This window comes from Alternaria triticimaculans (genome assembly GCF_023758025.1).
Source record: "Alternaria triticimaculans strain BMP 0046 chromosome Unknown scaffold_1, whole genome shotgun sequence".
In the NCBI taxonomy this organism is placed as follows: domain Eukaryota; kingdom Fungi; phylum Ascomycota; class Dothideomycetes; order Pleosporales; family Pleosporaceae; genus Alternaria; species Alternaria triticimaculans.
In genome coordinates, this window is record NW_026055958.1 from 60,328 (window position 1) to 85,331 (window position 25,004).

A 25,004-nucleotide genomic window follows, 5' to 3' on the forward strand; every position below is an offset into this window, starting at 1 on the left:
CCGGCAAATGTCTTGCTCTTCATCATGTCTGCAAACTACCAATGTACGACTGAAGTCCATCGAAAATAATAGTGTCATCAACAAGTAGATCTTCTGATCACGCGTAAGACTACCTTTTAAGGTACATGGCCCAATATACCTTGACTTCATCCTGCGTTGTTCATAGTCCTCTCCATCCGCACATCGTGGACAATAAATGCTTTAAACTCTTCTTCAGATTGATCCATTGTGGGACTGTTCTCAACCTCTATCTCCTGTTGTTCCGCTACTCACTGTCTACTATATCAACGCCCGCCAGATCATAGCACAAGGTCTGAGGATTGAAGTACGACTACATGCATGTACAGTCGGTCTTTTACATCGCTTATACTCCTGTTCCAGAACTTCCCTGGCTATCCTGTCGCCTGGGTGCTCTATCCATGCCGTCAACTACACTACCTCTTTTCCCCATATTGTACATGCTTCCCTCGCTGCCCTGTCTGCGACCAGCTATGCCACTAGGCCCTCCAAACGTACTACTCAGAGTCCAGCCTCCTGCCGCAGGACTGGCATCCCGAATACTGATTGCGGGTGGCAGCCCCAAGCTTGGTATCTTGTCTTCTCCTACAGGCAAGATTCGAGGAGAAGGAGATGGCGCGTGGCGGAAAGCGTCAGCATAAAAGCTGGAGAGGAGTGAGGCGTTCGAGCAAAAGGCTTCTACTTCGTCTTTGACTTGCTCGGGAGAAAGCGATATGTAAGATGCAGACGTTGGAGTAGTCGCTGCTGATGATTTCAGATCGTGGAAGGTGAGCGCGGTGTGGAGGAGACTGGCGTCTTGGACTGGCCGTGCCAAAGGACTTGCAAAGGGACTGCGATGCGGATTTCCACGCTCTACCGCGGGTGTCGAGGGTAGACGGCTGCTTTGACTACCATCTGTCGTGGCTTTCTTGTGTTCATAAGGATCTACAGGCCGTATCCTGCCGTTATCTTTGGCACGGTTATGCGCAAGCCTGTTGGCTAGCAGGAGGAAATTCCCATCGTCAGTGATCTGAGCCAGCAAGCCTCCACTCTTATGTATGAACTGTGTGTATTTGTAGTCGGGTGTGCCCCAAGAATAAGTGACTTCAACGTCGGGCGGAAAGGCACTCGCAGCCTCCATGTCCAGAACAAAGTTCAGCCTCCGCAGTAGGAGCTTATGATAAGCAAACTTGTCAGCTTTGGGGTACTGAGGGGAAAAGCTCGTTGAGTCCCACACGGCCTCAGGCTGAACCTGAGGAGGCTGCAATGCAAGATTGACTGCATAGGGCGAACGGAAAGGATGATGGTCGATAATATCCGCTACCTCAGCGATGGGTACCTCTACCAGCTTCAGGCCGTACTTCTCCACACTCGTAGCCCAGGTGACGATAGCATCCTCAATGAGTTTCGCCGTAACGTTCATCCAGTCAATGCGGATATGATAACAGTTGTCGGGATTGTGCAATCGGTCGTAGTGTAGTGAAATGATTTCAGGCCGATACGAACGCTTTCTGGGATCGACATCATAGCGCATGACGCGTGACATGATGACTTTTCGCTTGTGCGGTTCACCGCGCGTTGGGGTCTTTTCCCCCTCTTTGAGTGAACCTGAGCTGTTGGACGAAGAATCCGCGGTACCGGGACGGGACTTGGTGTTTTTCGATATCAGTGGCGACGTCCGAGGCGCCTCCGCCAGTGGCGTGGAAGGAACAGACTTGTCTGCCTTCCTCATGCCAAACCACCCTGTTCGAGATTCGGCTCGCGGCGCCCTGTACTCTGCTGCAATCTGGAAGAAGAAATTGCCATCTCGAAATTGATGCCGCCCTTGTACGTGTTGGAAGAGACCTTTCTTCATCAGCTCGTTACCGAATTCCACTGCCTCGTCTCGGGTTTCGATATCCTTGAAGTTGGAAAGTAGCCAGTTGGTAAGGTCAAAACCCAAGAAACAATTGTAGTGCAACTTCAGATGCCACCGACGATCAAGCATTTGAATTCCTTTTTCGCCCTGGAGGTCTTCCGCAAGTTTCTTGAGATCTATACTGGATGTGTGATACTTTTCCGCATCCGAGAAGATGGAAGTCTGGAATTCGCTGTCGGTATCGTTCAGTAAAGAGTGGTCTGGACCAGCCGCGACAACTGCCGAAGGATCGCGTGTGTGATACTCAATCGCAAGCGGATTTGGGTCCTTTTGCTTCAAGACGGACGCTGGCTGGAAGTAGCGCTCTTCTGGGGGAATATATCGAAACTTTTGCCACAGCTGAGTAAGCTTGCGAATGCCCTCGAGACGTATCTCTTCGGGTGAGTCTTGCACAGGCAACGGCCTGCGATGCATAGCTGGTATGTCGACGGGTATGAGCACGAATCGAGCTCGCCAAAAGCGCAGAACTTCGGAAAACTCATCGTGATAGCCGGCCAAGAAGGTATCAATGATGTTCCAGTTGTATTCCCTCCGCGGTGGACGCAGCACAATTTCTCGAGGATCATAGGTATCCTCAAACGCAGTGCGGATGAAAGGCTTGTATGGAAAGGGCGTGTCAATCCCAGCAGATGACTCCAAGGCCGTGGTAGGTTTCCTGTTGTATCTTCTTACCTCGACCTCTCCTCCGGCTACACATACCAGCTGGTGGATATTGTTTCCGACGCTCATGAAAACAGTGTCTCCATCACTGGACATGTATTCAGGATCGAGAATGCTAGCGAGAGACTTCTCTTGTCGCCCAGAAAACTCAGCTACGGAAGAGCCGACAATGATCTGGAATCCGTGCGAGAGGCGAAAGGCAATCAGCTCTTTGATGAGAGACTCTCGGCTCTTTGGTGCTTCCAGTATGTCGTCATCCTCATTTTGCGTAATCTTGTATGGGCTTTCGTTGTATTGCGTTGCTATTTGTTCAACAGAAGGGAACCACTCATGCGTTAAAGGTACTGCAGCAGGTGAACACAAAGATCTCCACTTTACAGTACCTGCCCTCAACGTCCTAGGGAAGACATGGTGCCAACGCCGATATTGGTTTTTGGAACTTATGATGTTTTTCTTCGGGTTGCAAGGATTAACCAGGACTGCCCAAGGAGCGATCGCACTTGTTGGCGACAGAGTACGTGGAGCATCTCTAGCGCCTGCGCTAGAAGACAAGTCCGGCTTCGGTCCAACGTGCTCGCCTGCCCCTCTCGCTCCTGCAAGTAAAAATGTAGATCCAGGATCTCTCACGACTGAACCAGGTTGCGAAGGGACGTTGGATCGGTCGGATTGCGCACCCCTAACCGTCTCGATTGAACGGCTTGCGCGATTGGAGGCCAGTGACTCAGCCGATGTGGGACCTGCTCGCGATGCAGGTTTAATTGCAATCGGCTGTGATGGCTTGCCTGCAGAAGTGTTACGAGTGCTTGCCAGTCTTTCAGCGATAGCACCCTTTTGATTCTTCTCAACAGTCAGCATTGCAGGCTTCACTTTACCCTGACTGATATCGATGGTGGCGTCTCCAAGAGTCGGTTTAGCGGGCGCAGCTTTTCCACCGAAGCTCATTTGCCTCAAAAACCAATTTGAAGGTCTACTTTTCAGTTCCGGCTGGGTTGTTGCGGCGGCCCCAGCACGAGTCACAGGCAAGAGTCCGGCTCGCCTTGGAGGCGATGACCTTCGACTCGGAGCTGGGGAATTGTTTGGCTTCACGTGCATAGCTCTACGATGATCTTGGGAATCTCCGGAGCCACTTCTCTTATGTGCCGCTGGGCGATCGGTTCCAACGATGCCTTTGGTCATGTTGTTCTGCCGCCGCAATATATCGGCTCGTGGCAATCCTTCGCCTTTGAAGTCAGGCATCCGGTATGTACTTCCTCGAGGAGATTGGCTTTCAAGATCTTGAGATCTCTCATGCATGAGTTGCGGAAAACTTGTTTCTGGCGGGGGCCGAGCTGACTGTCCAAGTGACGGGGCAGTGCTGCGGAAAGAGGAAGACAGGCGCAGACTTCGCGACAGCTCCGGGGATCCACTTGTGATGGCGTCGCTTAGCCTTCGCTTCTGAACCTGGAGCTGATTCAACGTAGAGTGTCTTTCCATAAGAGGGGAAAAGACTCCGCCATCGTATGCCTCCATCCAGGCCTTCTGGGCAGCTCTGGTCTCGTCCAGCTGATCGTCGGTGTATTCTTTGTCACCCCGCGAAGAATATGAGCCCGCTGCAGCTGCGGAAGGCTTGACTGCTTGCGCAGTTCGAACTCCCTCTTCGTTGGTCTCAAACAATTCACGCAGATGATGCGGATACATTGGATCTTCTTCCAGGTAGGGAATCGCAATGTCGCCCAGCTCATTCTCCATAACGCCCATCATTTGCAGCTCATACAAACGACAACGTAGAGAGAAGATACGACCCTTCTTGCGCGACTTTTTCACGATCTTGTCAGCCTTTCGTGGCTTTGTGAGTTCCAATATCTCTTCGGATGTTCCGGACCAGAAGGAGACGTCCACCCAATACGGCATTGCGAACCTCCATCCGTCTGACGAGTCAAGGGAGTTGTCTGTCGGTATGCGTCGGACAGTGGATGCGCGTGACATGGAGCCGAAATCCGGTTGGCTTTGGCGTGGAGTTTGATCTTCTTCTGTGCGCTCCATGCTCGCAGCCCCGTGGCGCTCCTTGTCGTGCTCAGCCTTCATATCGGATACTGAGCGAGGTGTTTGGTACTTGAACAAGGGTACGGAATGGAGAGGCATCGGCGAGAGACACACGAGGTCAATACCGATACCTGATCCAATAAGAGTATCCGTAGTAAGTTTGAGCATGTTGTAGTCGACCTCAAAGACGCCAGTACCGGGAGTAACAACGATAACTGAGATACCCGTTCGAACAAGGTCTCGATCGATGTAATCCTTCGCGAATTGGGCTGCAGCCAGATTGATAGCTTCCAGGATATTACCTTGGCTTGCGGAAGAGGGTCGACCAGCTATGACAATATCAGTAGCGGGGTCCTCAGAGCTTGACTCCTCACTCTCAGAAACAAGCTTTACTGGCTTACGGACCAGAGACACTTCACGGAGAAACATCCTGAACTCTTTCTTGAGCTGATACAGGATGTTGATCCAATCCCCGCTGGCCATATCGCTCACGACCACTCTGTAGTAATCTCTAAACGTGCCCGAATGCGACTCCGAAGACATGTTGCTCGTCGTCCCCTCAGGCTGATCTGCCAAGAGCTCTCCATCATATTGCATCCTCGTAAACAGTATGATGGTGACCAAGTGTCGCGCATTGATCCTCAACCACCTTTTGAACAAGTCTGGAAGGAAGCCACTGACAACCTTGTTGAACATGATCTCGCCAGCGCCTTCGGTATCGAAGTCCCACATCTCTCTAGACATTTGGATGAACAACGTATATCGTGCAGATTCGCTGCGAAAGATGGGCTTCGATTTTGGCGAGAAGTACCCGGAATGGACAGACTGGCCATTGATATATATGTGTTTGATCGTGGCCTTGATGGTACCCATGAAAAGTAGTCTTTGGCCACGGTAGACGGTACGTTTGCTGAGCTCGGCAATGGCCATGCGCCACATATCCGCGCGTGCTAGGTATTCGTCACGGAACACGATCTCCACGTGATGAGCTTCATGAGTATCTTCATCAGCCTCCGTCACTACAACTTGCATCCTATTGCGGAACCCGAACACCTTCGCGATCCTCTCCGATATAGAAACCTTCTCGCTATTAGTTGAGCAAAAGATTAATTCGTGTGAATCTTACTTGTAGGTTCAGATACTTTGTCTTCAAGTCTGCAGGAAGCGGTTTAGGGACAAAAACGTAGGCTTTTTCCGCATCGATTTCGCGACCACCGGGAATGGTCGAGCCATTCTCATCGATCGTTATCGTTATCGAATCCCGACGATTCCTTTTCGGATGGTTATCTATATTGGAATCCTTGTGCAGCGCATCGGCTTTGAAGTGTGTCGCATCTTGCGACTGACTCTTGGATCCTGTGTGAAAGTCTCGAACAGTATGGTCTGCATGTATCGCCACAATCTGGAGGAGGGCACCAGCACTGGTGGGTAACTCTGGGAACTTCTCTCCATTGAAGATGATCTCGTCTCTAGAAAAGTTGTCGTCATGAGTCCAGAGAGTGCACACCTTCTGCACTCGAGCCGAGTGGGGGGATGAAGCGGGTTTCGACATATTCGTTGTTCCTTCTGCAAAGACGGTTGCTGGCTTCGTGCAGGATCAGGGACATGTTTGGGCTGCTCAGTCGCGTACACGCGGCGATAGTCGCGCCATTTCTGTCGTGCACGGGTTGTGACGAGTTTCTATAACGCGTGTACAAGAGGTTTTCGCGCAGTCAGCGGGGTGGAGCGCACTTGGATGGTCGCGTCGCGAATGGGACTCTGTAGGGCAAGGGACCTCGAGGTGCAGATGTTGCCAAGACGCTAATGGCAGGCTAACCTCGGGAGTTAATCACGATAGCGCACCCCAATGTCATCGTACTCGCATGAGTTGACGTGCCTGTGCAATTGCGCCGTCCTACGACGAAATGCTAGATGACCGTCGCCTCAATTAGTCCCACCTGATAGCAAGACGTGTGAAACTTGCCGTGACAATGTAGGGTTCTAAATCGAACGACGTGTGCTTTAGGTGCAACCAGCAGTATTTCACGGATATCGCATTGTTGAGATTCGTGTGTCTCAGACACACCCAGCCTTTCGTACTACCTGTCGAACTTGAAGCAAACACTAGACATGGCCCATGTACGACTCTTACGATGATGATCCCATTGAACACGCACCGCCAGCGCCCCAGCTCCCTTCGAATCGGTTGAGAGACGGATGGGGAACATGCCATTTCATCCAGGTCTTTCGAACAGCATGGCACGCGAGTACCCACCAGATAATTCAAGCGGAACAGAAAGTGATACCCCACGAACATGAACAGACATTCAACGCCAATACACCCGTGCTAATTTCACTGCGCCGATCTTACCATGACTCTTCAAGCAAAACTGTAAACCTGGAATGGCTCGCTCACACGAACCTCTTGAGCACCATGAACAATAACGCCGCCACTACTCCGTAAATGCAAGTATCGATCCAAGCCAGGTCCGGACTACGTTGGTCGACCTGTTGGAGCGGAGGTGCGGGTCTCGTCCTTGTCGGTCTAGCCGTAGGTACAGCAGGGGTGGGTCGCGTTTGGGTTGTGACTGGTACTGTAGCGGTGGGTACTGATGGCGCGGCAGGCGACGCGACTTCAGCAGGACTCTCTACTGCCCTTTGCTTGCCCTTGTCCACCGGCTTGTCGTCCTGGCCTTCCTTACCCAGCTCGTCGCGATAGGCAAGTCTCAGCTCTTCGGGGACTTCATCGTCTTTCCGCTTGCCTTCCTTCTCCTCAATCTCCTTGACGAGCTCCTCGCGCTCTTGCATGATGTCAGCATTGCTCTTGGCACAGCCGGCACATTTCCACGCGCCGCTGTCCTTAGCCATGCGCTCGCGTGCTTCCCTGCTGCATTCGATGCCGCCGAGCTGGCCCTTCGCATCCGTGTCCATGAAGCTCCGTATCGCGACGAGGGCTGTGCGCACGCCCCAGGCCGGTTGCCATGTTTCTTCATGATGACCCGATATGCTTAGACAGATTTCGCGGTTGACTTCGAAGCGGCCAGTGGGAGTGAGGAAGCGGAAAGATGGGGGGCGGAGAGGATACGTCGATGGGAGGACTATGCGACCATGGTAGATGCCGCCGGCGTAGGGTGATGGCTCGGGCGGGCCGCGGATTGTGAAGTGCCATTCGAAGAGGTTGGTTTCTAGAGGTTCGGCGTGGTAGTCTGAGGAGGGCGATACCGAAAGTTCCGACGCTTCCTTTACTGCGACACGTGTCAGCTACTTGTCACTGGTCCCAGCCCAATGCTCGCGTACATATGCGCTTGATAGTCGGGTTCTTTGTGTTGAACTGCCCGCGGGTGGACATGGTCGCGGTGGAAATGAGCTAGCAAGACCGGTGAGATGAGAGGTTGTGAGTTGACTAGGAGTGAGCGCGAGTTCTTATGTATATATATCAGCTGCTGTGCGGCGTAAGCGTTTGAGCGCAATCACTCGGAATGCAACGTAGACAACGGTGAAGCGCCGAGGCTGCGTCATTGGCAAGTACCGCCGACTGCTCGTAATCGATAGCCCCAGCCCCGGCTCCAGCCCCACTTAGCGCGTCGCGTCCGACACTTCGCAGAACCGTCGAAGCTGCTGTAGCCTGCACCCAGAACTGCAGGGGCGATGCGATAGCAATCCATCTGCACGGAATTTGACTCGGGACATTACGTGCCTCCGCCGCTGCAGCATAGAGACGTGCCATTCCTACCACTCAAACCCATGTCGCCATGTCTTACCATCCCCACGACCTGTTGATTGCGAAGTACTTCCCGGATGAAGACCTTTCCTCCATAGACTACGACTCGGTCCAGTATGCAGCTTTGTACGTCGGTGCGCTTGACGAGGAACGTATGGGCCGAGAACCTCCTCGCATCCCATGGCCACTGCCCCCTCAGCGCCCGGAGGAACATCTTGAAGCCAGTGTGGAGCAATGGCGGAGCCAGACGCTTCGGGCTGTCGACGTGCGCATAGCTGTCTTTACATCTCGTTCTGCCCCGCAGCACCCAGTAGCAATGGAAGCTATAGCGACAAAGCCTACAGCAACAAAGGACCTTGAAGCTTCAGTGCCAACAAGTCCACTCACTCCTACCCACCGCCTCCTCCTCATACCCGAGCTCTTGGAGCTCATTCTCCGGCAAGCGACGGCTCAGGTTCAACATACCGCATGGGACGTCAATCGTCTTTGGCGGTGTACAATCGAACATATCCTTTCAACTCAGTACCGCTCTCACTTTCCATGTCCTCCAGTTGAACATGGCAAACCTATCGACATGACCATATGTCCGTCATGGATGCAACCGTCAGAAGATGAGATTGCCATTGTCGAGAATCAGACCACGGATGATTCGCAAAGAGCTCAACACGAGCATGCGCTAGTCTGCTACCCAGCCAGAATTACTCAAGCCAACTCGCTATCTGAAGACGCTTACCTGGCCATCCGAAGATCTTACGGACAGTTTGGTTGGATGATCGGAGCGTCTACGCCTGTGGCCAAAGTACCACGATGGCTAGACCTCAGCCAGTTCCAGATGAATCCTCACGTCCTGGAACTGTTTGGTAGCCGCATGGAGCTAAATCTCGGACGATGTGAAATCGCCTTGAAGGCAGGTACTAACCAGCCTTGCCTACTTCGAGGATCGCTACCAGGTGGCCGCTTCGCAGACCTCATAGCTGACATGTTCCTGACGGAGCCTGCCTGCAAGACACTTGGCATATACATTCCCCAGTTGCATAACAATCGTTTGCGTCTAATTTCTAGAGTAACCCAGGAACATGGTATCCGTGTGGGACATTTTTTAGGCACACTTCAGCGGCATGCTGACAAGCTTCTCTCTACATGGCAAAGACAGGCCGAGATCCTTCGCCAGAAGATTCAAAACACACATTGGGCATCACTAAGCACTGAAAAGCAGCGGCTTAGCCCATGGATACATCACGCCTCGCCGACTTTCATCGTGTTTTTCGAACCGACTCGTGGATGTACTAAGACTGTGGCTCAACGGGCTTACCATTCTAGTGGCGATAGTCTTGGTACACGTAGGGATGAATGGTTCAGCATCGTTGCAGATGACTGACTTGAGCTGAACTGATCGTTCTGGAAGTTCATCGGGCGTGCCATCACTGAACACGCATTTGAGTACGGCCCAGGGAGGAGGGTAATTAGCAGGCACTAAAACCTTCAGTGCGACGTTCCCTCAAGAGATTCCCTTCTGCAACCTCTTATACATCTCCTCCTCAGCAATCAAATCAGTCTTGAACTGCTTCGTCTGCTCGGCAACGCGCATGAGATGTTCCCTCTTCAGCTTCCCACCATTCTCCTTATCCACCAAAGCAATCCCCATAGCTGTCGACACCACATTTCTGATCTGTCGGCCATTGAATCCGAGTTTGCGACTGTCTTTCTCGACCCATCGCATAAGGTCATCGAAATTATGAACGAGTTTCTTACCTTGGAGTTGCACGAGGAAGGATTCAAAAATTGCGATTTGTTGCGATTGCATGAGTTCTTCATATTTAATCGCAATGTCTAGGGCAGGTGTATTAGTAAGAGGAAAAAACGTTGAATCAGCAGGTGTCGGTCGATAGACTTACGAATGCGACTCTGGACAGCGATGTCAAAAGATCTCATGCGGTTGGTGGTCAGGATTAGTATGCCGTCATAATACTCCAGCACGCGCAAGAGTACCGAGACCATGGCATTACGCCTCAGATCATTTTCCCCGCGACCGCGCGCTTCGAGAAAGACGTCCGCCTCGTCGAAGAGGAGTACGGCCTCCCATTTTCCTGCAAGGTCGAATATCTTTTGCAGATTTGCTTCGACTTTGTCGCCTTCAATCCCGATGTCAGATACTCCAACGGAAAGTAGAGGCTTGCCGGCCATGAGAGCTACACTCTCTGCGGTTAGAGTTTTTCCGACGCCGGGATGACCTATATTTGATTAGTGGCCGTGGAATACTATCGCGCGAAAGGTTCCTCCTACCGTAGAGCATGATGACGAGACCCTTACCCTTGTCCGGCGCAAAATCTTGCAAGCTCTTGGATTCGCCCTTGGCGTCGACGTCCTTCCCGTATTCATGTGCTTGCACGGACCATTTAACCAGCTCTTTAGAGTCCGGGTCGAGCTGCAACTTGTCGCGGAAGACACTTGCATCGGCATCGTTGGGAGGGTTGAGCTTTTCTACCAGGAGCTGCGCCCACTTCTTCTGCTTCAGCGCGTATCCGAGGACTCTTGGAGGACAATGCATGAGTTGCTCTGACGACATGGTTTTGCCAGAGGGGTGTCGATCCCAGTGAGTCTTGTACATGTCTCTGTATATCTTGTTGGCGCGCTTCTCGGGTGAGAGGTTCTCCAGTTGGCCACGGAACTGGGGAAGGTTGCCTAGAATTGGAGTGTTCGGGGGTAGATATTCGAAGAAAGAGGTGAAATCGACCATTGTGGTACCATCAATCTAGAGCCAAGTTAGACAAAAGCGCAATGCAATCTAGTTAGAAGTACGCAATGACTTACCTTCTTCTTTTGCACGTATCGAGCCTCGCTGATCCGTCCGACGCCGGTGTCGGTAGAAGATGTAGTATCATCATCGTGTCGAACGCGCCTCCCCTCATCATCATCGTTCCCAACGAAGCTACGTCCTGTGTGAAAGTGCGCATCACCGGAGTAAGTAAACATTTGTTTGCCTTTGCCGGGATTACAGAGCTTGACAAACTTCTCCCCCCGAGCGACAAGTCGTTCCTTGAGGCGAGCGATAGCGTCATCCGATGAAACGTCTTGTTCATCTGGGCTAGTGTAATATTTGAGCGGATAGAACGGTAATTCAGCAATGCTCTTCCGATTGGAACCCCAGTGACGAATCCTCATCTCGAACGGTACCCTGGTAAACTCAGTACCAGTCCAGTCGAAGCTGAAGCATGTCAGATCGAAGGTGTGTTCTTCTCGTAGAATGAAAGAATCGCACGAGTCGACGGTGAAGATCTGAGGCTCACCCAGGCAGGGGTGTGAGACGATCAGGGTACCTGGAGGGAATAGCGTCCACAGAGCTGCGTGCGAGATGCTGCTCTCACTAACGAAGAAGTTCCTTTCTTTGAAGTACTGGTCGAGAGGGAGGATACCTGAAGATGTGGAGATGATCCGCATAAGCTCGCTCAGGTCGATGCGGGCTTGCTTTTCCTCAGGCGTCTCGCTCTCCACAAACTTCTTCGCTTCATCTTCTGCTTCTGCCCACGTCCAGACCAGGACTTCAAAAGGAGAGCTGATGCTTTTGACTAATTCGTCTCCTCCGAGCTTTGACGTTATTTTGCCAATCAGCCTCTGCAATGGCTCGGCTTCGATCTGGGCCACTGATAGGACTGTTTCGACAATGTTATATCGAGGCCGAAACATGGTGGACTTGCGAAAGGTAAATGCTCTGCGACTTTCAGGTTTGGGCCCAATCTCCTTCTTCTCGTTACTTTTCGTGATCTCGTCGTCTTTGTAATCGCCAGTGTCAGGATCCCACTTGTTCACGATGATGACGTATCGGGGTTCCTCTTCCTCCTCGGCATCGTTCTTCTCAACAGGTGCTTCGGATTTGCCGTCATTTTTCTGGGCCGCGGTCAACGAATAGACTTAAAAGCACAAGACTCAAATGCATACCTGTGATGCACGATCATCGTCGTTAGTTATCGAAAGGCGTTCTTCAAGCAAGGCTATCTTCTTCAGAAGTAGCTTGATGTACTGGTCCTGGACCTGAGTTGTTTCCAGGGTCTTCGCCGTGTCCTAGGTATCCATTAGAACCTGCAGACGCACGAGCGCGACATGTCATACAAGGCCTTCGTCTGCCCCAACGGTAGCGTCGTCCACCACAGGCTGCTGCGACATCTCGTGAATGGGAAGGAAAGAGTTGCGACCGGGCTCTCACGTAGTGCGGACAAGATCGTAGCGATGGCCCTTTTGTGTATCTTTGGCAAACGCCAGCCACGCGCCTGCCTACATGATGCGACACCTTCCGTCGGCAACCGCGAGGCCCCCAAAGGTATTGACCGGAAGTGGTCACGACATTGGGGGCCATGATTGGTAATTCGAGATTATCCAACAAGATGACAGGGTCGTGTATATCCGACGGGACTCGAAAGGGTGGGCTGTATTGTCAATTACTGGGCACAAGTACCTCATCGATTGGTCAACGGAGCGTTCATGATCTTTGGGCGTTGAGTTTCCAGGGTTTGTTTGAGCGGTTGGCGCGGGGTTGTCGCTGCAGTCATCTCACATGTGTCAGCCTATACACGAGCATACCTTGGAAGGCGCCACGCACAAGGCTGAGTGCAACAAAGCGCGAAACCTGAACTTTGATTCGTACACCCCCAGCCTCCAGATATGCATCGCGTATTGGAATTCTAAAGCCGGTCGCAACCCTGCATTGTTAGATTATGTGGATAGGTAACCTGCGTTGTAACCTATGCAAGTTTCAGCTGTGCGGTAGTAGCAACGGGAAGGAGCCATGCATACCCTGCTCGGTCGCTTCCTTGCAGTGAACTCCCCCGAAAGCCGGCGCATCTCTGTTGTAAACTCAAAGATGGACATCAGGCAAGATGAAAAGCAACGAAGACCGGTGTCGCAATGGTTCCCGAATGCAGAGTGGATGTGCGTACCCTGAGGGAAAGTCTGTGGATGTTATGAGTTCGACTGACTGCAACAGGAAACATTTGCCCTTATCGCAGTTCGTTGCGGAACATAACACTTACTTGAGTAGCAAACTCAAGCGGACAGGGCTTGGGGTCAAAGCAGAGCTGAGAAGCATTCTCAATTCCGTGCCGGAAAAACATGATGTCACTTTGACGGACCCAAAGAAAGACAGTGATCTGTTGCAGTCGCTAAATGCTATGCCACTGGATGTGTTGTCTAGCTATGTCCACAAACACGCTGAAGACCTTGGGGCAGCGCATATTGCCCTGGATCAGAAGCGATCTGATGACGTCCGAAAGGCCTGGTCGAAGACGGAGAGATTCGTCATGCAGTTCGATAGGTTCCTGAATGCCTACTCTGGCATTCTAGACATTGTCAAAACAGCCGACGCCCAATACGGCGGGGTAGCTGGCTCAACACTCGCGTTGCTCTTCTCGGTGAGAATCTATCACGAGAGCCGCCTCGGATTATGGCTAACCCGCGCAAGACTGTGAAGCTGAAGATCAAGAACGAAGAAGCCATCGTGTCCGCAATGGAACAAATATCTGATCGTCTTCCAGACCTGGAGGTATACCGGCAGATCTATCCTGAGCCAAAACTAGGCTTGATGCTTGTTGATGCCTACAAGGACATCATCATGCTTGCGCGAGCAGCGACAACTTACTTTCTTGGATCGACTTGGGGTACATAGCGCCATTGTAGTATCCAGAGCTGAGTTCCCTCCACTGACGACGGAACAGGACGCCAAGTGATCAATTTTGGAAACCCACTTGGTTTCGAGGTCTTAGAGCAAAACATGCGGGAGAATTTCCGCCGTATCCGGATACAATGCGACGTCCTCCTAGCGAAACGAGTGGATGAACTCGCGAAAGACCTCAAAGGTACGCATATTAACAATGACGCGTGTCGATGTGCTAACAATCAACAGATAGTTACGAGCGTGAAGATAGAACCAGGATCGTGTCGTTACGCGCTGCGTTGAACATCGGGAATTATCGAACCGAGGATGCCGTGCTCTCGCTGAAGCAGTATCGCAATGCGCTAGCATCCAGCTTCGATGATGACAGACATCGCTCAAAGCTATGCAAATCGAATTTGATGGCGGAAAGAAAGGCGCGCGCCTGGCAAGAGAGTTCGTCCTGTCTTCTCATGCTCTCGGGCTGCAATGAAGAAGGTGTCGGTGAAGTGGCACTGTCCTGGCTATCTCCAGTGGCTGTGGATATCGTGCTTGACCGGCTATTTCAACCCCGACCAGTTGCCTTTGAGATCTGCACCAGATCAAGCACCTTGCAGAATGTACTAGCGCGGTTGATCTTCCAGCTATTAGAAAAGAATCCGGCAGTGGTCCGAAAAGGCCAGGACTGGTACGACATCCAGTCGCATATTGCCTGGGACGGTGATTCAGAAGAAAAGACCGAGCATCTCTCGGAAGCCTTACTCAAGATCATCGATCTTCAGACAGAGGAGGTGTACGTTGTTATTGACAGACCTGAGCTCAGTGAAGATGATTCCGTAAGGGACTTCGCTTCGGGCATGCTCCATTTGGTCGAGCGAACGAGAAATGTTCTGAAAGTACTGATCGTCCATCGAGCTGAACTCTGGAACTGGGAGGAGAACAAGCGAAGTGTCATCAGGAAGGGTATGAGAGACGACATTTGCCAAGCGCTTCGCATGGATCAATGCCGATTGGAGAGCGATTAGAGTCGGTCACAGAAGACGCGGCGGTTGTGTAGCAGCGGCGAGCTTGGCATCTGTGTGCAGGAGCGATTGCGGGTCCTTTCCACGTGTTAATTGAGCTGAAGCACATGCATCACATTTTGGAGACCAACCTCAGTTGATTTGAAAACTTGGGATCGGTAGTGAAAGGCTTTCGCCATCTAAAGCTCGATTGATCAACTGGTATATTTATCTTGCAATCCCATACAGCCGTGAACATACATCATCGTGCCTATTTTTTCTTGCCGGACGCCTCGGTCGCACTCAGTTCCCTGATGAAGACCTTGGTCACGCCGTCAGGTACGTCGTCGACGCCGTCCTCGAAGCCTGGACTCACTCCAATGGCTACGTATTTGCCGTCGTTGGAGAAGTCGATGGTCTGGACGCTAGCAGGGAACTTCTGGTACTGTCTTATCCTCCTCTTTGCTACTGCATCCCACAGAGCGACTATGCCGTCTCCACCTCCTGTCGCAAAAGTGCCGTGAACTGGGTGGTATGCGAGCGCGTGAACTGGGTAGACGATGTCCTGGCCATCAACATTTTGTCGGTGGCATTTGAACGCGTACTTGCGCGACTGCGACTCTTCAGATGGGTCGAACCACTCGACTGCTACACGTCCCTCGATGCTCGAGCTAGAGTATCCTGCATCGTTTGGCATGCAAGACACGGCGCGTGTCATGTACTTCATAGAGCTCTCCCGTTGCTGCCACGGCTCTACTCCCACTTCCTCACCGCCGCCTGTCTTGGCAGCTTCTGCCAGCTTGTCCAGCTCGTAGATGTTGACTGCGCGGCTGGCCATGGCGACGACTAGTTTGGTGGGTGAGGCGGAGAGGGAGAAGGGCTTGGACGGCAGGCGGATGGCAGAGAAGTCGCCGGGTTGCGACAGGTCGTGGAGGTGCAGTGTCGAGTCCCATGACGAGGAGATTAGGAGGTTGTGCGGGGCGGAGTAGAGAACATTGCGAACACCCTGGGAGTGTGTAGACATGATGGTCTGCGCGCCCGTCTCGAGATCGATTCTCCGTACCTCCCAGTCGAGCCCGCAGGAAAAGGCCTCGTTGTCGTCGCGCCCAAAGCAAACATCTAGGACGGGCGCGCGGTGTTCGAATTTCTGGAGCAGCTTGCCGCCGGGCTCAGCGTGCGTATCGTAGAGGTAGACATGGCGGTCCCAGGAGGAGACGAGCAGGCGTGTTGGGTTGTTGGTCGCGAACTTGACCGACGAGATGGGCTCCGTCGGGTTTTGCGCAAGCTCGAATTGGCCTGGCTGGGTTAGTCCGAGTCTCTGTAGCTATAGAGTTGCTGTAGCGAGTTGTAAGCAACTTACTTGACATGTTGGCGGTATGTGTTGCTGCGCGTGGTGGAAGCTGCGCGCTGGAGTGAAGCTCTCGAGGGCGCGGGAGTCCGCAAGCCAAACAATTGGGATCTGCGCTAACGCCCCTCCAAAAGTTCCCCAGCAACTCCCTCGTCACGCTTACACCAACCACGATGCCCTTTGCACAGCTTGTCATAGGCCCGCCGGGCTCGGGCAAGTCGACGTACTGCGATGGCATGCAGCAGTTCATGGGCGCCATCGAGCGCAAGTGCTCTGTCGTCAACCTCGACCCCGCCAACGATCACACCTCATATCAGCCCGCGGTAGACGTCCGAGACCTGGTCACGATAGATGAGATCATGGAGCAGGAGACTCTGGGCCCAAACGGAGGGATTCTTTTCGCACTCGAGGAACTAGAACACAACTTCGACTGGCTAGAAGAGAGCCTGAAGGAACTAGGAGGTTTGCGACAACACTCTACGTCCTCGAAGTATACTAACAGGCTCAGATGACTACATCCTCTTCGACTGCCCCGGCCAGGTCGAGCTCTTCACACACCATGGCTCGCTGCGCAACATCTTCTTCCGCCTACAAAAACTTGGGTATCGAGTATTCGCCCACCGCCCATGGCTTGCAACTGGAGGCTAACACGAATCAGCTCGTCGTCGTACACCTGACCGACTCCATCATCCTCTCGCGACCGTCGCTCTACGTTTCCTCCCTCCTGCTCGCCCTGCGCAGCATGCTGCAGATGGACCTGCCTCACCTGAACGTTCTCACCAAGATCGATAACCTCCGCAACTACCCCAATCTACCCTTCAATCTCGACTACTACACCGAAGTCCAAGATCTCCAATACCTACTACCGCACCTCAACCGCGAACAGACGTCCGGCATTCCGGGCCCCACCACAGCCGGTGCGGACGAGGACGTGGATCCGGACGACGACGAGCCGACCTCAAAGTTCTCCGCGCTGAACAAAGCCATCGTAGAACTCGTTGAGGACTTTGCGTTGGTAGGCTTCGAGACACTGGCGGTTGAGGATAAGAAGAGCATGATGACGCTACTGCGGGCCATTGATCGTGCAGGTGGCTTCGCGATGGGTGGAATAGAGGGCGCGAACGACACTGTGTGGCAAATGGCTATGCGTGAGAACGGAGCGACTATGGATGCTCGCGATGTGCAGGAGAGGTGGCTGGACAGGCGGGACGAGCTCGACGAAGAAGAGAGGAAAGCATGGGAGGACGAGACCAAAGAGATGCGCGACCCACCACCACAGAACCCTCCCCAAGCACCACCTGCCGCGAAACCACCTACAAAGCCCAAGGATCAGGATAGTGATGACGACATGGACGATCTTGAGGAGATGCGACAGTTCATGGAGAAGAAGGACTCGGGCATCAATGTAGTTAGGAAGTGAAGTAAGGATGCACTGGACCCTTAGGCAGCGCAACGACCGCACGCCTGTTCAGCGTGCTCTCTGACGCTATAGTAGCGATGTCAGCTTTTTGTGAGCTTTCACGACAAGGACTGTATGGCTACAGCATCCTATCTGCATAGAGTGACGATCTAAGCGTCATGACGATTTGCAAGCTTCAGGAATCTTGCAAGGATGGGAATGGGAGCACCGCTTGATGTACAGGGAATGGCCTGAGCCGAGGAGTTGCGCGCGACCACCATGAAGGAAGGTCAGGCACTTAGTCCAGGTTTGGATCTTGAAACAACGCGTCGCGTGAGCAAGCCTGCACGCGCCCGCACGGCTCGATAGTCGACTATTGTATAGAATCTGGCCCTGCACTAGACCCTAATCGATACCGTCTAATGTCATCGTATTGCTCCCTTGGCTGTTTTTGACTGCGCACATGCTAAAACGCAAGCCCTCGCGCGACCTGGTCCCCAGCGGCGGCCCCCACGTCTCCATCTTTAGCAGCGACCCCACGCTTAGTCGTCATAAGCGGAAGCGCTCGCTCTTCCGTTCCCAGCACAACAGGCCGCAGTGGGTACCCGACCCAGAGCGCGACATGAGTGAACTGCTAGATTTCGTCCTGCAACATGAAGATGCCTTCAAGAAGTGAGTCCACCCATATATCGGCGACACCCTCCAGGGCTGCATTGCTGACTAGCACAGCCAGCATCGCCTTGCATCGCTCTATGCAGACTTTCGGCAACAGCTCGAGATAAACCCCGAAGGCTACCATGCGAACATCGCCGCATGGACGAAAGCTCTCGTCGACGCCTCGCGGGCGGGCGTCATCCCGAGGCAGGGCACCACCCACGATCTTCTGAACATACGAGCCGCCGAGGAGCTCGCGCGAGCCCTACAACACCCGCAGTATGGCAAGCCCACCTGTCTACCGGCCGTATTCCATGAGGCAGTGCAAAAGAAGGAGATGGTACCTCTGAAGGACTTCATGTCGTCAAAAGAGAGCATATACAAGACATCGTGGATACCTTCGCCGTGGCAGGTGCTTCAGTGGAGCTTGCGGCAGGTTGGGGTACTGGGGCAGGTACGCGCGCCGGCCAAGATGGAGGTGGGGAACTTTGTCGTTGTCAAGAATGTCGAAGTTGCTGCGGACGAGATACTCAAGAAGATGAATGAGCACGTATCCACGGCTGATCGGGTACTATCGAAGACAGACTTCTTGAAACGTTTCTCGACTATACTAAATCCGACTGCACCACTCACGACGAACGACCTCGATATACTCCTCGTCTTCCTCGCACGAGACAAGCAAGCGATATCCCACAACGATCAGACAATCAAGTTCAAGCCAGAGCATGAGGCTGTGCCCCTGCCTGTCACGGAAGAAGACGCTGCTATTGCCAATCTTCGCGACACACTAGCGAATATCAACGCGCAGATACCGCCACTGATGGAGAAGATTGCCTTGGCCGATGCGGCAGCACGGGAAGCAGTAGTTGCGAAGCAGATGGTCCGCGCCAAAGCTGCACTGCGATCCAAGAAGCTCGCCGAAAACGCTCTCGCTCAACGTTCCGATGTCGCCCTCCAGCTCGAGCAAGTCTACACCGATCTACAACAAGCCGCTGATCAGGTCGAGATCGTGGAGGCCATGCGAGCTGGTGCAGCGGCCCTCAAAGGTCTCAATGAGAAGGTTGGCGGCGCAGAAGGCGTTCAGGGTGTTGTCGATGCCGTCAACGAACAGATGGCGACCACGGAAGAAATCACGAACATCATCAATGAGACCGACCAGCCTCTTGATGAGGGCGAGATTGACGACGAGTTCGAAGCACTTGAGAAGGCGGATCGCGAGAAGCGCGAGAAGGAAGAGGCCGAGAGGACTGCTGCAAGGCTAGCAGAGCTCGAGGCAGTGGAGAAGAAGCGCAAGGAGAAGGGAGCTGCAGACGAGGAGCAACGACAGAAGGAGGCTGTTGACGCGGGCAGAACGGAGAAACAGGTCGATGAGGCGTCTCAGAGCATGGCGAGGATGTCTTTCCATCAGCCGAATGATGAGATGGAAGATCCTGAGGAGGAGAAGCGCACAGCTGCTTATGCCTAGGCATGCTTTGGTTATTCTGCGTTCAAATGGTTTAACTGCATAGCATCGGCGTTACGGGCTCTTATACCACAGATCAGTTACCTAGGTACTGATGGTACACTACATATTCGTCATTGAGGGAAATACTACACTTTTACATATACAGTAATTATACACTCCTCAGACGAAACTTGGTCTTTTTGTTGCAATTATAATTTTGACAACAATCTTTGTGAGCCCTGTGAGCAGTTCGACGTCCCATTGCTCCTTCGCTCCGGCGCCACTAGCCGCCGCCACGCCAAGCAATCGCAGGGAACGCGGAACCTCACCTTTGACGTCGACACAACCAGCACCTATCAGCCCCCATCACAACCCGCTGCCCCTACGCCGGGACCAAACCATCCCACTCTACGTCTACCTCAGCCTTCGATCCGCGAGCCTGCAACCCACCATGAACTCCGTCCGCGCCGCGACCAGCGCCTCGCGCACCGCCCTCACCGCTTCGGCTCGCACAGCTGCTCCCCGCCGAGCCTTCTCACAGTCACAAACGAAGCGATCGGGTCACGGACCCAGCTACGATCCCCCATCCGGATGGCTCTTTGGCGTCAAGCCCGGCGAGCAGTATGAGAAGGAGGGGTGGGAGAACGCTATGTACTGGGGCTTTGGAGGAGCGTGTGCGTTTGGTGTTGTGGCTTATGCTTTCAAGCCGGATACTAGGTATGTGCAAATTTTGTGTAGGAGGGAGATGGACGGGGGTGGTGCGGGATGGGTAGAGAGGTGGCTCGGGAGGGGGAGTCATAAGAGAGCATTAGGATTGAGCCCTAAGGAGCGACGGGAGGAGCACAGCGGCGACGGATCGAGAGCACAGAAGCTAACAGTTCACCAGCATCCAAACCTGGGCCCTAGAGGAGGCGCGACGAAGACTCGAAGCCGAGGGTATCCTCGCAGACCCAGACACCGTCAAGAAGGAGTAGACGACACCTTCAGCAAGTCAAGAAGACCCTAGACCTGGGCGGAAGTCTTACAGCAACACCACGGAAACTGTATATATGCTAGTGGGGACGAGGATGCGACCTTTTTCTTTTGTGAGCTTGGATCTGGATGGGCTAGACGCTCGATAGACTATGCGATGATGGCTGAGTAGCCGAGGGTAGGCAATTGTATTTTTTTGTTATGGATGTTTGTGAATGCTATGTCTGCGGGGATGTGGTGTGATGCTGACGATCTTGCGCAGCCTGTGGCTATGTGTAGGTGGTAGACGATGCTTGTCAAATCTCAGAGTCTGCTGAGGTCCGCGCACATGAATCATTTTCACTTCGGCCAATACGTGAGGCTGTTCTTTCAAGAACCTGTCTACCTTGGGGATTGAGAAATGCCCTGGGGCACTCCTTCCTTCCCCCAGGCCAACACTAGCTGCTTCGGGTTAGCCATCGCTGTGCCGCAGCTCACAGGAGGGCACCTCACAATCTTCGCACCTACAAGCCATCACTACCGTCCTCCATTACGCCAGACTCACTACTCAGATCTCTCCCGCCAGGATGCCGCAAAGCCAAAGCGCATTGTTACGCCTACCTACAGAACTCCGGCTTCAGATTTACTCATACCTACTGCCTAACGACGTCCACGTACGCCTCCGTAATGGCACGCTTCTTGCATCGGCCTGTATTCAGGACGGTGCCCCTTTCCGTGGCGATGTATCTAGTTACGACATTGAATACACCGACGAGACTTGGCAAGTTCGCGTGCCCACGTCTGTGTACGCCCGTCGTCTACAGTCAACCTGGGGTCTTCACTGGTCGTGCGAGGAACACACCTCGTTATCACACTTCTTGTTGACTGAATGTACGGACATTCCCGATCTTTTGGACATTTTCAAGGGCGTGTGAGTACATTTGGAGGCTTGGTGTCAAGCGCTCACGCCACTAGTCGTAATGAAGTGTACGATCTCCTTGCTCGTACTTCGACTATCCATGTCTCCGACCTGGACCTCATCGATTACTGGGCAAGAGCTTCGGAGGTAACCATGCCAGTCGCTTCCGAATTCGCGAACATGCCAGTATCGAATATTAGTCGTCTGAGTATCACGCTCAAGCTTCCGTTAGCTTTCTTCCATTCAGCGGAGGGGCTCTCAGGCAACTATCCTACATCCTCAGACATAGGTCCAGCAACGCAGCCAGCACGTCTTTGGCAAGATTTGGGCTCCATTCTCAGTCGTTTCGAAGCACTCAAGAAGCTGGACTTGTGGCTCGATCATAATGAGCCGCAATTCTGGGTCGTAGTCAACGAGCGCTCGACCCTTGACCCTCTTCTCACACAACTTAGTACTCGTCCCAATCTCGACGTCACCGTCACGCTACCCATGCTTCACCCGAAGTTCGAACAGAACGAGCGACATTACACCGAAGACACCATCTCGGGGAACATTCGGGTGAACAGGGTGTTAAGGTCGAAAAAGCATGCTGTTATTGGTGCTCAAGAATGTATCGAAATTGTTACGTGCAACGACTTTCCATTGTTCGCCGAGACATATCAGGCGACGAATATGGGTTTGTCTGCGTTAGTCGGACGGGAGCGGGAACAATGGAAACAAGGGCGCGATGTGGAGGATCAGTACAGAATGCTTACGAGGGGTCGGTACTCAAATTGGTATCCCTAGACTGTAGAGCAAATAGTTATCAGCCATCGACTCGTGGCTTCTACCGTCATACATCACAGTGCTGACTGGATCATTTTTGACTGGTGTGAGCTGCAAAGGTGCGCGGAAATTTAGCGATGCCCTCACTTTCACCGCTCATGTGAGCGTTCACCTCTTCGTTATCTTATTCGGCTCAATCACATTTCATCAACAACACTATCTGGTGAGGCTCAGTCCACCAATCTCTTCTTGTCACTGAATGATACCGCCGAAATCCTTAATCAGTCATCAACAACATGGCACTCAAACGCGAAGAGGCAATGCACGATTCGCGCGACGAAAGTGCGCAGAACCGCTCAATACCTGTACGTACCGAGTATCCATACGTGTATGAATTTGTCATGCTAATTTAGGAACGTAGGATCTTGCCAGTCTGAATGCCTTCGCTCAGGGCTACGAGCGGCTTCAACACGATAACGACCACCTCCGGAACGAGCTTGCTGAGCGCACTCGTACTCATGAACAAGCTATCACCCAACTTCGACAGGCAGCAGAGCATCGGAGCGCCGACCATGCTGCTACACTCAAGACGATGGGCGAGGAGATGCATATACTGCGACGAGAGAAAGAGAGCCTTAAAGAAAGCATTGAAGATATGGAATTTCAGATCACCCCAGTCAACGACGAGGTTACTAGGCTGAGAGCAGAGAATGCGAAGCTTCAGCGTGCGGTGAACCAACGCAACCGCGAGGTCAAAGGCTTACTTGACGAGATCAAGGATTGCAACAGGGGCTTTGAGAGCTACAAAAAGCGAGTGAGGGCTTTGGCAAACGAACAATAGGAAGTCATAGAGCTGCACACACGAATCTCACAGTGGGCACGTTCAATATAACGAATGCAGTCAATTTGTCTCTATATGCACACTTCTAGATCCACCACAAGTATATACAATTGCGAAGCCAAGCGAGAGAACAGCCGGAAGGATTCCACGAGCTCTTACAGTACCGAGCTCCAGTCCCTTTCCAGCATCTCATCCAACAACCCCATCGAGCGCTTATGCGGGCTGGGCGAAAGTAGAGCCAATGGGACCGAACTTGATGTTGGAGAAGACAACAGTGGCGCCGGGCGAGTTAGCCTCAACATCCTCAGGCTTGCCAGAGTCAGTAGCGCAGGTACCACGGGCGGCACCAAGCTTGTCAGGGCTAGCATCGGTGGGGTAAGTAGAGTCGAGCCAGAGCATGTTGACCGCATGGTCGTCCCAGAGGGACATGACGAGGACGTGTCCGCGAGCAAGCGAAGCACCCATGCCGTTGAGGCCACCGAGGGTCTTGAAGGAGTTTGTGTCACCGAAAGTGGTCTTCTGCGCCTCACAGAAGGACTCGGTGATGGAGTTACCGGAGACGCCTTCGATGGCGGAGTCGGAGTTCTTGAAGACCTTTCCGCCCTGGATGTAGAAGCGCTTGATGTCAGAGAGGCTGGAGCCGGAGCCGATGAACTGGGTGACGACGGTCATCTTCTTGGTGGTGTCGAGAGTCATACCGGGGCCGTAGAAGTCCTTGACACCCATGCGGTAGCTGTTGAAGTCGCAACCGTCCTTGTCGCAAAGTCCGCCGTAGCGGTTGTCGCCGTCACCGCAGCTGACTTCGTCGGTGCACTCCTGGAGACCAGTGCCCTTGCAGGGATGGGGAGTGTAGGCAGTGGAGATGGAGTTGGCCTCCCAGATGTCCATCTCGGGGCAGCAGGCACCGATCTTGCCGGAGCCGGCGTTGGGGTCGGCGTCGGACGGGTTCCAGCCCTCAACGTTGGCTACACCGTTGATGAACTTGATGTCGTGGGGGCACTGCGAGTCGCAGTATCCGGTTCCGTACTTGGCACCGGCCTTGTTGTTGCCCTTGTTGATGCCACCGTCGGCGGCCATCTCGACGAAGTAGAGAGCTCCGTTCAGACCGCAGGGTAGCTTGGAGACATCGACATCGAAGGTGAACTCCTTGCCGATGAGGTTGAACATCTGGTACTTGGTGTCGCTCTCCATGAGGTAGGTGCGAGAACCAATGTTTGCAGCGTAAGAACCCTTGGTGACGAACTGGAGGCTCAAAGAGTTGCTGCTGGTCTTGATACCGTAGGTGCCTAAGATCGTTAGCTAAGGGCTTCACATGTTGTGTCGTGGACATGTTAACGTACCAGAGTAGTCAGCACCGTCGATAGCGCAGTTCTTGGTGCAAGTGCTGCCGTCAGGGCAAGCGGTCGTGTTCCAAGAGTTGCCGTCGTAGCAATTGGTGTATCCACTGGTGACATGAGACCAGCGCCAGTTGGCATCGAGCGTAATGGAACCCTGCTTGGTGGTGCAGCTGTTTCCACCAGTACCAGTGCAAGTCTGCCATGTCAACTTGGGGTGTGTCTCTGCTGTCGATGTGCCAGCCTGCTGAGCGCGGGCGGCTCCGAAGAGCGAGAGCGAGGTGAGGGCGAGTGTCCTGTACATTTTGGCTTCTTGAGTGAAGATATGTTGTTGGATGTCGAAAGCATTGGAGCAATGGGCTGACCTTCTTATACAACATTCTTGAGCTCATGGCTACTAATCAAAGTAC

At 53.1% G+C, this 25,004-nt stretch overlaps 10 protein-coding genes across 10 annotated transcripts; 5 read left to right on the forward strand and 5 right to left on the reverse strand.

The window, feature by feature from the left end:
* Positions 1-364: 364 nt before the first annotated feature.
* J4E78_000006 (uncharacterized protein) lies at positions 365-6,149 on the reverse strand (the record flags this gene model as incomplete). The annotated part of the gene is made up of 2 exons (XM_049360672.1): positions 365-5,677; positions 5,724-6,149. 2 exons carry the CDS (start codon positions 6,147-6,149, stop codon positions 365-367), a joined length of 5,739 nt encoding a protein of 1,912 aa, XP_049225955.1.
* An 839-nt stretch (positions 6,150-6,988) lies between these two features.
* J4E78_000007 (uncharacterized protein) lies at positions 6,989-7,925 on the reverse strand (the record flags this gene model as incomplete). The annotated part of the gene is made up of 2 exons (XM_049360673.1): positions 6,989-7,821; positions 7,874-7,925. The coding sequence occupies 2 exons, from the start codon at positions 7,923-7,925 to the stop codon at positions 6,989-6,991; spliced, it is 885 nt and encodes a 294-aa protein (XP_049225956.1).
* A 1,870-nt stretch (positions 7,926-9,795) lies between these two features.
* Positions 9,796-12,458, reverse strand: J4E78_000008 (uncharacterized protein; the record flags this gene model as incomplete). The annotated part of the gene is made up of 6 exons (XM_049360674.1): positions 9,796-10,127; positions 10,193-10,528; positions 10,581-11,049; positions 11,109-12,182; positions 12,234-12,356; positions 12,405-12,458. 6 exons carry the CDS (start codon positions 12,456-12,458, stop codon positions 9,796-9,798), a joined length of 2,388 nt encoding a protein of 795 aa, XP_049225957.1.
* A 942-nt stretch (positions 12,459-13,400) lies between these two features.
* J4E78_000009 (uncharacterized protein) lies at positions 13,401-14,963 on the forward strand (the record flags this gene model as incomplete). Its single annotated transcript, XM_049360675.1, has 5 exons — positions 13,401-13,405; positions 13,435-13,699; positions 13,750-13,945; positions 14,003-14,143; positions 14,191-14,963. 5 exons carry the CDS (start codon positions 13,401-13,403, stop codon positions 14,961-14,963), a joined length of 1,380 nt encoding a protein of 459 aa, XP_049225958.1.
* A 247-nt stretch (positions 14,964-15,210) lies between these two features.
* Positions 15,211-16,306, reverse strand: J4E78_000010 (uncharacterized protein; the record flags this gene model as incomplete). The annotated part of the gene is made up of 2 exons (XM_049360676.1): positions 15,211-16,235; positions 16,300-16,306. 2 exons carry the CDS (start codon positions 16,304-16,306, stop codon positions 15,211-15,213), a joined length of 1,032 nt encoding a protein of 343 aa, XP_049225959.1.
* A 154-nt stretch (positions 16,307-16,460) lies between these two features.
* J4E78_000011 (uncharacterized protein) lies at positions 16,461-17,707 on the forward strand (the record flags this gene model as incomplete). The annotated part of the gene is made up of 3 exons (XM_049360677.1): positions 16,461-16,749; positions 16,796-16,896; positions 16,946-17,707. The coding sequence occupies 3 exons, from the start codon at positions 16,461-16,463 to the stop codon at positions 17,705-17,707; spliced, it is 1,152 nt and encodes a 383-aa protein (XP_049225960.1).
* A 442-nt stretch (positions 17,708-18,149) lies between these two features.
* On the forward strand, positions 18,150-19,805 carry J4E78_000012 (uncharacterized protein; the record flags this gene model as incomplete). Its single annotated transcript, XM_049360678.1, has 2 exons — positions 18,150-18,358; positions 18,416-19,805. 2 exons carry the CDS (start codon positions 18,150-18,152, stop codon positions 19,803-19,805), a joined length of 1,599 nt encoding a protein of 532 aa, XP_049225961.1.
* A 430-nt stretch (positions 19,806-20,235) lies between these two features.
* Positions 20,236-20,758, forward strand: J4E78_000013 (uncharacterized protein; the record flags this gene model as incomplete). Its single annotated transcript, XM_049360679.1, has 2 exons — positions 20,236-20,501; positions 20,671-20,758. 2 exons carry the CDS (start codon positions 20,236-20,238, stop codon positions 20,756-20,758), a joined length of 354 nt encoding a protein of 117 aa, XP_049225962.1.
* A 1,981-nt stretch (positions 20,759-22,739) lies between these two features.
* J4E78_000014 (uncharacterized protein) lies at positions 22,740-23,260 on the forward strand (the record flags this gene model as incomplete). Its single annotated transcript, XM_049360680.1, has 2 exons — positions 22,740-22,784; positions 22,841-23,260. The coding sequence occupies 2 exons, from the start codon at positions 22,740-22,742 to the stop codon at positions 23,258-23,260; spliced, it is 465 nt and encodes a 154-aa protein (XP_049225963.1).
* Positions 23,261-23,473: 213 nt separating this feature from the next.
* Positions 23,474-24,898, reverse strand: CEL1_1 (Esterase/lipase/thioesterase; the record flags this gene model as incomplete). The annotated part of the gene is made up of 2 exons (XM_049360681.1): positions 23,474-24,546; positions 24,601-24,898. 2 exons carry the CDS (start codon positions 24,896-24,898, stop codon positions 23,474-23,476), a joined length of 1,371 nt encoding a protein of 456 aa, XP_049225964.1.
* Between the last annotated feature and the right edge of the window lie 106 nt (positions 24,899-25,004).